Source organism: Elephas maximus, chromosome 17 (assembly GCF_024166365.1).
Source record: "Elephas maximus indicus isolate mEleMax1 chromosome 17, mEleMax1 primary haplotype, whole genome shotgun sequence".
NCBI classification, from domain to species: domain Eukaryota; kingdom Metazoa; phylum Chordata; class Mammalia; order Proboscidea; family Elephantidae; genus Elephas; species Elephas maximus.
The window spans coordinates 86,172,093-86,187,411 of NC_064835.1; the positions used below are offsets into that span (position 1 = coordinate 86,172,093).

General features: G+C 43.2%; 1 protein-coding gene across 15 annotated transcripts in view; it reads left to right on the forward strand.

Annotated features, from left to right (window-relative positions):
• Positions 1-15,319, forward strand: part of AFF3 (ALF transcription elongation factor 3) — a 685,346-nt gene that overhangs the window by 626,212 nt on the left and 43,815 nt on the right. For all 15 annotated transcript variants that reach the window (XM_049856158.1, XM_049856156.1, XM_049856165.1 and 12 more), the window contains one exon: positions 14,281-14,482. In XM_049856158.1, coding sequence (XP_049712115.1) covers positions 14,281-14,482 — 202 coding nt within the window. The remainder of the gene's footprint in view (positions 1-14,280; positions 14,483-15,319) is intronic.

Here is a 15,319-nt window from a genome sequence, read left to right on the forward strand (position 1 = left end):
TTTTAAACACATAGTTTTGCACTCCCTAAGGACACACCCTTCCCCCCAAAAACTTGAATTTTCAAACTATTCTTTTAACAGTAGCAGCTAATTTTAAGGGGGACGTTGGTGGTCCAGCAGTAGAATTCTCAATGTCCCCGAGTTCAGTTCCTGGCCTGTGCACCCCACGTGCAGCCACCACCTATCAGTACAGGCTTGTGCGTTTCAGCAGAGCTTCCAGACTAAGACAGACTAGGAAGAAAGGTCTGGCAATCTACTGCCCAAAATCAGCCAGTGAAGCCCCTATGGATCGCAGTAGTCCCATCCACAACTGATCCTGGGGTGGCACAGGACTGGGCAGCGTTTTGTCCTGTTGTGCCTGGGATCGCTGTGAGTCTGATTCTGTGCCATCCAACAACACAGCAAAACCCATAAGAACAGAAAACTCATGATACAACTGAAGAAAAAGGTACCGTGAGAGGAGTGGCCATGGGTGCACCCATCCAGAGTTCTTGGATATGGACTAGAATTGTGATGCCGCACAATCTGCACATCCAGGGTTAAACTGCCACGCCGCAAGGTCCTTTAGCCCCTCCTCTAAAGGGGTTCAGATGGCCTCACGTGGCACTGAATCCCCGATGTGATAAATGGCTTTACAGCAAGGCAAGGTCCCAGGTATTTATTATAAGCTGGTAGCTTCTCATCAGTCATAGGTGTTCCTTCCATTTAGAAATACCATGGCCTGGAAGCCTCTTTTCCTCTGCGAAGGCGCTCCTCAGTCTCACTGACTGTACGCGTAAGAATTTTTAAGAGGAGATTAATGCTCAGCACAACACATAAAAATGTAAGCAGAAGGGTTAGGAAGAGATGTAGAGCCGTCCTAAAACTCAGAGAGGAAATTGGAAAGTGAGGGCGCACAGGCAGGGGCCCCCCGCGCTGCCGGCAGTCACCTTGTGAAGCGGGGCGAGGGCTCCAGAAGGTCTGCGCGGGAGAGCCAGGCACGCGCACAGCACCCCCGCACCAGACCAGCACCCCCGCACCGGACCAGCACCCCCGCACCAGACCCCCTGTGCAGAGTGACAGCGTGCCAGCAGCATGCCCTTCTGTGAATGGGAAGGGGTGGTGCCCAGATATTTTGAAATGTGTGACGTAGAAATATATGTGTTTCTTTGTGAATGCGTCAACCAGTATTTCTGCTGTTGTTAGATGCCATTGAGTCGATTCCAACTCATAGCAACCCCATGTGACGGAGTAGAACTGCCCCCTAGGGTGTTCTAGGCTGTAATCTTTACAGGGGAGCCCTGGTGGTGCAGTGGTTAGGAGCTCGGCTGCTAACCAAAAGTTCAGCAGTTTGGATCCACCAGCTGCTCCTTGGAAACCCTGTGGGGCAGTTCTGCTCTGCCCTGTAGGGTCGCTACAAGTCAGAGTCCACTCAACGGCCACAGGTTTGGTTCACATCGCCAGGTCTTCTCCTGCAGGGCCACTGGGCTGATTCAAACCACCAACCTTTATGTTAGCAGCCGAGCACTTTGGCATTGCACCACCAGGGCTCCTTAAACAGTATTTCCAGCAGATCTAGTAGCTACCGTAATGTCTAAGTAGTGAAGAATGTAAAAAATATTTCAAGATGTCTGCAACCACCGTAATATGAAAAGAAAATGTCTGATTTCTGTTGGTGACATAGTCACAGGTGATGCCAATATTTTTACTGCGGAACCACTGCCCTGGGTTCTTGCCTCCATTCACGACTGAGGGAAATGTTAAACTTCAGTTAGAGGTTAGTAACCATGAAGAAGGAACTTTATCCACCCAAGTTCACAGACCCCAGGTTACAAACTCCTGCTCTAGAGCCTTTGTCTGGCAGCACCTTGTACCCTGATTTTTTTACGTAGGTTAGGTGATGACGCAATGCACGCAAAGGTGCTTTGAGTTCTTTCTAGGAAAGGTGAGCTGTGTATACCTGGAATTGTGGTTACTACTAGCCAGGTTTTACCAGGGTGATAACACAAGCCCAGTCCCATCCCAGAGAGAAGATCCAAATAAAGCTCTTTGTCCACCTGAATATATAGATGACGGCGGTGGGCTTAGTGATGGGGTAGTCATACGCCTAAAACCAAACCAGACCTGTTGCCATTCAGTTCATTCTGACTCATAGCGACCCTATAGGACAACGTAGAACTGCCCCATTGGGTTTCCACGGAGTGGCTGGTGGATTCAAACTGCCAAGCTTTTGGTTGGCAGCCAAGCTCTTAAGCACTGTGCCACCAGGGCTCCAATCATGGCTACTAACCAGAAAACCAAACTAGTTGCCATTAAGACAATTCCAACTCATGGAGAACCTGTGTGTGCAGAGTAGAACTACTCTCCGTGGGGTTTTCAAGGCTGTAGCCTTCTAGAAGCAGATCACCAGGCCTTTCTTCCCAAGTGCCTCTGAGTGGGTTTGAACCGCCAACCTTTTGGTTAGCAGTTGAATGCTTCACCATTTGTGCTGCCCAGGGACGCCCATATATCTACTACAATATTTAATTTAATAATTTAGTGTTACATGCACATTTAAAATCACATGGCATGTAAAACAATACAGACTTAGGGATACTGCTTTTTTCACTCACATATTAAGAAACGGTCGTATTCAGACTGTTCACATCCATCTTCAGTTTCGTCAACTTCGTCATCGCTTTCTGATTCGCCTCGGGCAGTTTTCCAGAGCTTGTCTTCTCAGTTCTTCCTAAGTTGTCAGATGCACAGTGCGTTTTGCACCAAAAGTTCCATTCCTACGTGTATCTATTTGAGTAGCATTAAGAACCTTGGTTTTAACAAAAAGAACATGGAAGAGGAAATCACCAAACGAATACCATTTACAGGAGCCCCCAAGAAGATAAAATACTTAGGAATAAATCTTACCACAGATGTAACAGACTTATACAAAGAAAACTACAGTACACTTCTACAAGAAACCAAAAGAGACCTACCTAAGTGGAAGAACATACCTTGCTCCTGGATAGGAAGACTTAACATTATAAAAATGTCTATTCTACCAAAAGCGATCTATACATTTTATGCAATTCCAATGACATTCTTTAATGAGATAGAGAAACAAATCACCAACTTCATATGGAAAGGAAAGAGGCCCCGGATAAGTAAAGCATTACTGAAAAAGAAGAACAAAGTGGGAGGCCTTACTCTACCTGATTTTAGAACCTATTATACTGCCACAGTAGTGAAAACAGCCTGGTACTGGTACAATAACAGATACATAGGCCAATGGAACAGAATTGAGAATCCAGACATAAATCCATCCACATATGAGCAGTTGATATTTGACAAAGGCCCCAAAACAGTTAAATGGGGCAAAGGCAGTCTTTTTAACAAATGGTACTGGCATAACTGGATATCCATCTGCAAAAAAATGAAACAAGACCCATATCTCACTCCATGCACGAAAACTAACTCAAAATGAATCAAAGACCTAAATATAAAATCTAAAATGATAAAGACCATGGAAGAAAAAATAGGGAAAATGTTAAGAGCTCTAATACATGGCATAAACAGTGTACAAAACATTACTAACAATGCAGAAGAAAAACTAGATAAGTGGGAGCTCCTAAAAATCAAACACCTATGCTCATCCAAAGACTTCATCAAAAGAGTAAAAACACTACCTACAGAGTGGGAAAAAGTTTTTAGCTATGACATTTCTGATCAGCGCCTGATCTCTAAAAGCTACATGATACTACAAAAACTCAACTGCAAAAAGACAAATAGCCCAATTAAAAAATGGGCAAAAGATAAGAACAGACACTTCACTAAAGAAGACATTCAAGTGGCTAACAGATACATGAGGAAATGCTCACGATCATTAGCCATTAGAGAAATGCAGATCAAAACTACAATGAGATTTCATCTCACGCCAACATAAATAAATAAATAAATACATGTTGGAGAGGCTGTGGAAAGATTGAAACACTTATACACTGCTGGTGGGGATGTCAAATGGTACAACCACTTTAGAAATCAATTTGGCGCTTCCTTAAAAAGCTAGAAATAGGACTACCACATGATCCAGCAATCCCACACTTTAGACTATATCCTAGAGAAGTAAGAGCCTTTACACGAACAGATATATGCACACCCATGTTCATTGCAGCACTGTTTACAATAGCAAAAAGACAGAAGCAACCAAGGTGCCCATCAACGGATGAATGGATAAACAAATTATGCTATATTCACACAATGGAATACTACACATCGATAAAGAACAGTGATGAATCTGTGAAACATTTCATAACGTGGAGGAATCTGGAAGGCATTATGCTGAGTGAAATTAGTCAGTTGCAAAAGGACAAATATTGTATAAGACCACTATTATAAGAACTGGAGAAATAGTTTAAACAGAGAAGAAAATATTCTTTGATGGTTACGAGAGGGGGGAGGGTGGGAGAGGAGCATTCACTAATTAGATAGTAGATAGGAACTGCTTTAGGTGAAGGGAAAAACAGTTCACAATACAGAGGAGGTCAGCACAATTGGACTAAACCAAAAGCAAAGAAGTTTCTTCAATAAACTGAATGCTTTGAAGGCCAACATAGCAGGGGCGGGGTTTGGGGACCATGGTTTCAGGGGCCATCTAAGTCAATTGGCATAATAAAATCTATTAAGAAAACATTCTGAGGCGGGGCCAAGATGGCGGACTAGGTGGACGCTACCGCCGGATCCCTCTTGCAACAAAGACTCGGAAAAACAAGTGAATCGATCACATATATAACAATCTACGAACTCTGAACAACAAACACAGACTTAGAGACGGAGAATGAACAAATACAGGCAGACAGCGATCGTTTTCAGAACTAAGAGCCAGCGTACCAGGCAGGTGACCTTCGGAGCCCGGGCTGGGGCAGAGCCCAGGGGGGCAGACGGCACAGACAAGGGGCCCAGCCCTACCCCCCAAACTCATCCCGGGAGAGAGCCTAGCTGGTTGGCGCGGGCGGCGTAGCGGCACAGCTGGTGGGAGAAACACCCTGGAGGCAGTGACTGATCTTGGAGCGGGGAGAGCAGCGTCCCAGCCGGGGAGCCGTCCCGCCGGGAGTTTGGCGGGAGGCGGGCGAGGCGCGAGTGTGGGGATCACCTATATTTCCCTAAAGCGACCCGGGGGGGGCGCCTAGACGTTTGTGAGGGCCACGCCCACCCAGTTCACGCGAGCGGTGCAGCGCACCGGAGGGAGAAATCCCCCAGAGGAAGTGACAGGTCTCGGAGCGGGGAGAGCAGCGTCCCAGCCGGGGAGCCATCCCGCTGGGATCTTGGCGAGAGCGGGCGGGGTGTGAGCGCATTCCCCTGAATAGACCCCGGGGGCGGGCCCAGCTGTTCGTGAGGGCCACGCCCACCCAGTTCGTGCGAGCCGTGCGGTGCACCAGAGGGAGAAGTCCCCGGGAGGAAGTGACCGGTCTCGGAGCGGGGAGAGCAGCGTCCGAGCCGGGGAGCCGCCCGCTGGGATCTCGGCGAGAGCGGGCAGGCTGTGAGCGCATTCCCCTGAGTAGACCCCAGGGGCGGGCCCGCTGTTCGTGAGGGCCACGCCCACCCAGTTCGCACCAGCAGTGGGGCGCACCGGAGGGAGAAACCCCCGGGAGGAAGTGACTGGTCTTGGAGCAGGGAGAGCAGCGTCCCAGCCGGGGAGCCGTCCCGCTGGGATCTTGGCGAGAGCGGGCGGGGTGTGAGCGCATTCCCCTGAATAGACCCCGGGGGCGGGCCCAGCTGTTCGTGAGGGCCACGCCCACCCAGTTCGCGCCAGCAGTGGGGCGCACCGGAGGGAGAAGTCCCCGGGAGGAAGTGACTGATCTTGGAGCGGGGAGAGTAGCGTCCCAGCAAGGGAGCCGTCCTGCCGGGATTCTGGCAGACGGAGGCGGAGCGTGAACGCGGGGATCAGCTCTATATTCTGTGGTGCTACACGCCTAGCTCTCTGATCCCTCCCCCACCCTCCCCAGGCGGCTCCATTAACATCCGAATACCCTGAGCCAGAAGGAGAATTCAGATAGGGATCTGACTGCATTTTTTTTTAGCTGATTACCTGGAAAATCTAGTTTCCCAGTGATGGCTCAGAGACAGCAGTCCATATCAAACCACATATAGAAACAGACCATGACAGCTTCTCCAGCCCCCCAAACAAAAGAATCAAAATCTTTCCCAAATGAAGATACAATCCTGGAATTATCAGATACAGAATATAAAAAACTAACTTACAGAATGCTTCAAGACATCAGAAACGAAATAAGGCAAACTGCAGAAAAAGCCAAGGAACACACTGATAAAACTGTTGAAGAACTCAAAAAGATTATTCAAGAACATAGTGGAAAAATTAATAAGTTGCAAGAATCCATAGAGAGACAGCATGTAGAAATCCAAAAGATTAACAATAAAATTACAGAATTAGACAACGAAATAGAAAGTCAGAGGAGCAGACTCGAGCAATTAGAATGTAGACTGGGACTTCTGGAGGACCAGGGAATCAACTCCAACATAGCTGAAAAAAATCAGATAAAAGAATTTAAAAAAATGAAGAAACCCTAAGAATCATGTGGGACTCTATCAAGAAGGATAACTTGCGGGTGATTGGAGTCCCAGAACAGGGAGGGGGGACAGAAAACACAGAGAAAATAGTTGAAGAACTCCTGACACAAAACTTCCCTGACATCATGAAAGACGAAAGGATATCTATCCAAGATGCTCATCGAACCCCATTTAAGATTGATCCAAAAAGAAAAACACCAAGACATATTATCATCAAACTTGCCAAAACCAAAGACAAACAGAAAATTTTAAAAGCAGCCAGGGAGAAAACAAAGGTTTCCTTCAACGGAGAATCAATAAGAATAAGTTCAGACTACTCAGCAGAAACCATGCAAGCAAGAAGGGAATGGGACGACGTATACAGAGCACTGAAGGAGAAAAACTGCCAGCCAAGGATCATATATCCAGCAAAACTCTCTCTGAAATATGAAGGAGAAATTAACATATTTACAGATAAACACAAGTTTAGAGAATTTGCAAAAACTAAACCAAGACTGTAAGAAATGCTTAAGGAGATTGTTTGGCCTGATGACCAATAATATCAGGTACCAGCACAATACAAGGTCACAAAACAGAACGTCCTGATATCAACGCAACTCAAATAGGGAAAGCACAAAAACAAACAAAGTAAGATTAATTCTAAAAAATAAATAAATAAACAAAATAATACACATAACAGGAAATCATGGAAATCAATACATAAACGATCACAATAATCAAAAAGAGGGACTAAATATAGGAGGCATTGAACTGCCAGATGGAGAGTGATACAAGGCGATATAGAACGATACAAGTTAGGTTTTTACTTAGAAAAATAGGGGTAAATAATAAGGTAACCACAAAAAGGTATAATAACTCCATAACTCAAGATAAAAGCCAAGAAAAACGTAACGACTCAACTAACATAAAGTCAAACACTATGAAAATGAGGATCTCACAATTTACTAAGAAAAACGTCTCAGCACAAAAAAGTATGTGGAAAAATGAAATTGCCAACAACACAGATGAAAAGGCATCAAAATGACAACACTAAAAACTTATTTATCTATAATTACGCTGAATGTAAATGGACTAAATGCACCAATACAGAGACAGAGAGTCACGGACTGGATAAAGAAACACGATCCATCTATATGCTGCCTACAAGAGACACACCTTAGACTTAGAGACACAAACAAACTAAAACTCAAAGGATGGAAAAAAATATATCAAGCAAACAATAAGCAAAAAAGAAGAGGGGTAGCAATATTAATTTCTGACAAAATAGACTTTAGACTTAAATCCGCCACAAAGGATAAAGAAGGACACTATATAATGATAAAAGGGACAATTGATCAGGAAGACATAACCATATTAAATATTTATGCACCCAATGACAGGGCTGCAAGATACATAAATCAAATTTTAACAGAATTGAAAAGCGAGATAGACACCTCCACAATTATAGTAGGAGACTTCAACACACCACTTTCGGAGAAGGACAGGACATCCAGTAAGAAGCTCAATAGAGACACGGAAGACCTACTTACAACAATCAACCAACTTGACCTCATTGACTTATACAGAACTCTCCACCCAACTGCTGCAAAGTATACTTTTTTTTCTAGCGCACATGGAACATTCTCTAGAATAGACCACATATTAGGTCATAAAACAAACCTTTGCAGAGTCCAAAACATCTAAATATTACAAAGCATCTTCTCAGACCACAAGGCAATAAAACTAGAAATCAATAACAGAAAAACTAGGGAAAAGAAATCAAATACTTGGAAAATGAACAATACCCTCCTGAAAAAAGACTGGGTTATAGAAGACATCAAGGAGGGAATAAGGAAATTCTTAGAAAGCAACGAGAATGAAAATACTTCCTATCAAAACCTCTGGGACACAGCAAAAGCAGTGCTCAGAGGCCAATTTATATCGATAAATGCACACATACAAAAAGAAGAAAGAGCCAAAAGCAGAGAACTGTCCCGACAACTTGAACAAATAGAAAGTGAGCAACAAAAGAACCCATCAGGCACCAGAAGAAAACAAATAATAAAAATTAGAGCTGAACTAAATGAATTAGAGAACAGAAAAACAATTGAAAAAATTAACAAAGCCAAAAGCTGGTTTTTTGAAAAAATTAACAAAATTGATAAACCATTGGCTAGACTGACTAAAGAAATACAGGAAAGGAAACAAATAACCCAAATAAGAAACGAGAAGGACCACATCACAACAGAGCCAAATGAAATTAAAAGAATCATTTCAGATTACTACATAAAATTGTACTCTAACAAATTTGAAAACCTAGAAGAAATGGATAAATTCTTGGAAAAATACTACCTACCTAAACTAACACATTCAGAAGTAGAACAACTAAATAGACCCATAACAAAAAAAGAGATTGAAACGGTAATCAAAAAACTTCCAACAAAAAAAAGTCCTGGCCCAGACGGCTTCACTGCAGAGTTCTACCAAACTTTCAGAAAAGAGTTAACACCACTACTACTGAAGGTATTCCAAAGCATAGAAAATGACGGAATACTACCCAACTCATTCTATGAAGCCACCATCTCCCTGATACCAAAACCAGGTAAAGACATTACAAAAAAAGAAAATTTTAGACCTATATCCCTCATGAACATAGATGCAAAAATCCTCAACAAAATTCTAGCCAATAGAATCCAACAACACATCAAAAAAATAATTCACCATGATCAAGTGGGATTTATACCAGGTATGCAAGGCTGGTTTAATATCAGAAAAACCATTAATGTAATCCATCACATAAATAAAACAAAAGATAAAAACCACGTGATCTTATCAATTGATGCAGAAAAGGCATTTGACAAAGTTCAACACCCATTTATGATGAAAACTTTTACCAAAATAGGAATCGAAGGAAAATTCCTCAACATAATAAAGGGCATCTATGCAAAGCCAACAGCCAATATCACTCTAAATGGAGAGAACCTGAAAGCATTTCCCCTGAGAACAGGAACCAGACAAGGATGCCCTTTATCACCACTCTTATTCAACATCGTACTTGAAGTCCTAGCCAGGGCAATTAGGCTAGACAAAGAAATAAAGGGTATCCAGATTGGCAAGGAGGAGGTAAAGCTATCACTATTTGTAGATGACATGATCGTATACATGGAAAACCCTAAGGAATCCTCCAGAAAACTACTGAAACTAATAGAAGAGTTTGGCAGAGTCTCAGGTTATAAAATAAACATACAAAAATCACTTGGATTCCTCTACATCAACAAAAAGAACACCGAAGAGGAAATAACCAAATCAATACCATTCACAGTAGCCCCCAAGAAGATAAGATACTTAGGAATAAATCTTACCAAGGATGTAAAAGACCCATACAAAGAAAACTATAAAACTCTGCTACAAGAAATTCAAAAGGACATACTTAAGTGGAAAAACATACCCTGCTCATGGATAGGAAGACTTAACATAGTAAAAATGTCTATTCTACCAAAAGCCATCTCTACATATAACGCACTTCCGATCCAAATTCCGATGTCATATTTTAAGGGGATAGAGAAACAAATCACCAATTTCATATGGAAGGGAAAGAAGCCCAGGATAAGAAAAGCATTACTGAAAAAGAAGAAGAAAGTGGGAGGCCTCACTCTACCTGATTTTAGAACCTATTATACAGCCACAGTAGTCAAAACAGCCCGGTACTGGTACAACAACAGGCACATAGACCAATGGAACAGAATTGAGAACCCAGATATAAATCCATCCACGTATGAGCAGCTGATATTTGACAAAGGACCAGTGTCAGTCAATTGGGGAAATGATAGTCTTTTTAACAAATGGTGCTGGCATAACTGGATATCCATTTGCAAAAGAATGAAACAGGACCCATACCTCACACCATGCACAAAAACTAACTCCAAGTGGATCAAAGACCTAAACATAAAGACTAAAACGATAAAGATCATGGAAGAAAAAATAGGGACAACCCTAGGAGCCCTAATACAGGGCATAAACAGAATACAAAACATTACCAAAAATGATGAAGAGAAACCAGATAACTGGGAGCTCCTAAAAATCAAACACCTATGCTCATCTAAAGACTTCACCAAAAGAGTAAAAAGACCACCTACAGACTGGGAAAGAATATCCAGCTATGACATCTCCGACCAGCGCCTGATCTCTAAAATCTACATGATTCTGTCAAAACTCAACCACAAAAAGACAAACAACCCAATCAAGAAGTGGGCAAAGGATATGAACACACATTTCACTAAAGAAGATATTCAGGCAGCCAACAGATACATGAGAAAATGCTCCCGATCATTAGCCATTAGAGAAATGCAAATTAAAACTACGATGAGATTCCATCTCACACCAGGAAGGCTGGCATTAATCCAAAAAACACAAAATAATAAATGTTGAAGAGGCTGCAGAGAGATTGGAACTCTCATACACTGCTGGTGGGATTGTAAAATGGTACAACCACTTTGGAAATCCATCTGGCGTTATCTTAAACAGTTAGAAATAGAACTACCATACAACCCAGAAATCCCACTCCTGGGAATATACCCTAGAGATACAAGAGCCTTCACACAAACAGACATATGCACACCCATGTTTATTGCAGCTCTGTTTACAATAGCAAAAAGCTGGAAGCAACCAAGATGTCCGTCAACGGATGAACGGGTAAATAAATTGTGGTATATTCACACAATGGAATACTACGCATCGATAAAGAACAGTGACGAATCTCTGAAACATTTCATAACATGGAGGAATCTGGAAGACATTATGCTGAGCGAAATTAGTCAGAGGCAAAAGGACAAATATTGTAATAAGACCACTATTATAAGATCTTGAGAAATAGAAAAAATGGAGAAGAACACATACTTTTGTGGTTACAAAGGGAGGGAGAGAGGGAGAGGGTTTTTTATTGATCAATCAGTAGATAAGAACTGCTTTGGGTGAAGGGAAAGACAACATACAATACAAGGAAGGTCAGCCTAATTGGACTGGACTAAAAGCAAAGAGGTTTCCGGGATAAAATGAAAGCTTCAAAGGTCAGCGGAGCAGGGGCTGGGGTCTGGGGAACATGGTTTGAGGAGACTTCTAAGTCAACGGGCAAAATAATTCTATTATGAAAACATTCTGCATCCCACTTTGAATTGTGACACCTGGGGTCCTAAATGCCAACAAGCGGCCATCTAAGATACATCAATTGGTCTCAACCCACCTGGAGCAAAGGCAAAGGAAGAACACCAAGGCCACATGACAACTAAGAACCCAAGAGACAGAAAGGGCCACATGAACCTGAGACCTACATTATCCTGAGACCAGAAGAACTAGTTGGTGCCTGGCCACAACCGATGTCTGCCCTGCTAGGGAGCACAACAGACAACTCCTGAGGGAGCAGGAGGCCAATGGGATACAGACCCCAGATTCTCATAAAAAGACCATACCTAATGATATGAATGCAACTAGAGGAATCCCAGAGACAATGCTCCCCAGAACTTCTGATGGCACAGGACAGGAACCATCCCCAAAGACAACTCATCAGGCATGAAAAGGACTGGTCAGCGGGGGGGAGAGAGACACTGATGAAGAGTGAGCCAATTAAATTAGGTGGACAGTGGAGTGTGTGTTGGCAACTCTTGACTGGAGGGGGGATGGGAAGATAGAGAGGGAAGATGGCAAAATTGGCACGAAATGAGAGACTGAAAGGGCTGACTCAATAGGGGGAGAGCAAGTGGGAGAAGGGAGTAAGATGTATGTAAACCTACATGTGACAGACTGATTGGAATGGTAAATGTTCACTTGAAGCTTGATAAAAATTAATTTTAAAAAAAAAAACATTCTGCATCCCACCTTGGAGAGAGGCATCTGGGGTCTCAAACACTAGCAAGTGGCCATCTAAGATGCAACAATTGTTCTCAACCCACCTGGATCAAAGGAGAATGAAGAACACCAAGGACACAAGGTAATTACGAGCCCAAGAGACAGAAAGGGCCACACAAACTAGAGACTACATCAGCCTGAGACCAGAAGAGCTAGATGATGCCCGGCTACAACCGATGACTGCCCTGACAGGAAACGCATCAGAGAACCCCTGAGGGAGCAGGAGAGCCGTGGGATGCAGACCCCAAATTCTCGTAAAAAAACCAGACTTAATGGTCTGACTGAGACTAGAAAGACCCCAGTGGTCATGGCCCCGAGGCCTTCTGTTGGTCCAGGACAGGAACCATTCCCAAAGCCAACTCTTCAGACAAGGATTGGACTGGACAATGGGTTGGAGAGGGATGCTGGTGAGGAGTGAGCTTCTTGGATCACGTGGACACTTGAGACTATGTTGGCATCTCCTCCTTGGAAGGGAGATGAGAGGGTAGAGGGGGTTAGAAGCTGGTAAAATGGACATGAAAAGAGAGAGTGGAGGGAGGGAGTGGGTTGTCTCATTAGGGGGAGAGCAATTGGGAATATGTAGCAAGGTGTATATAAGTTTTTATAAGAGAGACTGACTTGATTTGTAAACTTTCACTTAAAACACAATAAAAATTTAAAAAAATAATAAAACCTTGGTTTTACCATTTGTTCTAGAGGCCTGTGTTTGTGATTTCTGCACTGTGACCACCAACTGAGAAAATTGCTTTTTGAAGTGACTTTTAATGGTTTGTTTACAGTGATAACCAACAGTGCAATTAAGAGATCATAACCCTAGGAATGAGTAAATCTTTATTAAATGTCTTTACCTTTTCTAACTGACTCTACCAGGTGACCTCTATTAAAAAAAAAAAAAAAATCCCTTCCTGTGGGGTGAATTTTTACTCATAGTGACCCTATAGGACAGAGTAGAACTGCCCCATAAGGTTTCGAAGGAGCAGCTGGTAGATTCGAACTGCTGACCTTTTGGATAGCAGCTGAACGCTTAACCACTGTGCCACCAGGGCTCCTGGTGACCCCCATAAAATAAAAATAAAAAAAGGAAGCATCCCAAATTAGCAGTCATTGAGTTTATTTAAAACTAATGTGTCTTCCTCAAATGGTACTTCTTTCCCCCCGAAATAATTGAGGGAGCTCTAACAATACGCTGTATATTATAAAGACTCAAATGTAAATACTTCCCCTTCTCTGATGGTTCATTTTTGGGAGCATTGTATTCAGGCACATATGGTAACCTGGAAGATAAAAGAAGCAACTAAGAATCAGAAAATACAGCTTCTAATGACAGTTTTTCTATTGTGTATTTATTTCGATCTGGTTAACTCAGAAACAAAACAATTAAAAGTTGGCGTCATGTTTTGCAGCTTATTTTGCGATTCTGTTATTTTCTGTATAATTAGTACAAGCTCAAATGTTACCAAGAGTCTTTCTAGAAGTGAAGAACCTGTTCATCGTCATTAAGTGGTTTTTTTCCCATTATTTCCTGCTTATGCTTTGTTAGGAAAACAGAAGTGGTTTGTTAGGTATTTTCAGATCCTTGGATGAAAATTCAGTGTAAGTATTGTTGTTCTTAGTTATTTACTTTGGTGCTGACTCCAGAATTACCTTTCATCCTGGTAGGAAGAGAAAAGAAACAGTGAGTGCGATTTGTTTATTGTTGCTGTGGTGCTAATGCCGTGAAGTGGTTTCCTGGTATAATAATTCCCAGTAAGCTCTGTCCTACCAGCAGGCTTTCAGTGGGAGGCTTGGGTCATAAATAATACATTGTGCTTTCTTTGTGCCGATCATGTGACGTTCCATTACTGTGATTTCCTTTTTCAGCTTGGCAATACCAATAAATAAAAATGAAAAAATGCTCCGGTCACCCATCTCACCCCTCTCCGATGCCTCTAAACACAAATACTCCAACGAGGACTTAAACTCATCCAGCAGGCCTAACGGCAATGGGCTGTTCACTTCTGCCTCCTCCACCAAAAAGCATAAGGCCGAGAACCAGCTGCTCTCTCACACTGGAGACCTCGCGGTACGTTTATATTCTTCCTTCCCAATCAAAGTTAAAATGACATTGAGACACACCTCTACTTCATTCACCTACAGTGTCTTATTGTTATTGGGTGCCCTCAAGTCACTCATAGTGACCCCATGTGACAGAGTAGAACTACCCATAGGGTCTTCTAGGCTGTAATCTTTATGGAAGCAGGTCTCTGGTCTCTCTCCTGAGGAGCCAGTGGGTGGGTTCGAACTGCCAACCTTTCAGTTAGCAGTCGAAAGCTTAACCGTTGCACTACCAGGGCTCCTTGTCTCTAGCTTAGCACAGTTTAAACATATGCTTGGGGTCTCACAAAGAATCCCTAAGTGCTGCTTCTGGGGAGGCCTGGCAAAGAGAGCGTCCTCACCCTCCCCACAGAGGGCCTGAGGAAGAAGAAATTGGACGGGCCGTTTTTTAAGTCTCTTCTGCTTTTCAGCAGAGGCCTTATTGCAGGATTTTATTTCCCCTCCTGAAAAGAAAAGGACTCAATGTAATACCATCTTGGGATAAAGTAAACTGGAAGTTTTGAACCAACCAAACCCTTTATTTGGAGAGTCCATGCCCTAGGGCAGAGTTATACCTGGTTATACCTGGGATTGAATCCCCAGCCCAAATCCGTGGGGCTCCCCCTCTGCCCTTGTTGACCAGGAATGTGGTCACATGCAGCTCCCCACCACCACTCCTTCTTTCTGGGGTCTGAGGAGTGATGCCCGGGGCCCTGGACTCCCCTGTGGAAAGGCAGCCAACTTGGGTTCCCATCTGGCCTCCTACCTTAACCACCAGGTCCCTAGGTGGCATTTGTGCTCCACTGCTAACCTAAAGGTTGGTTGT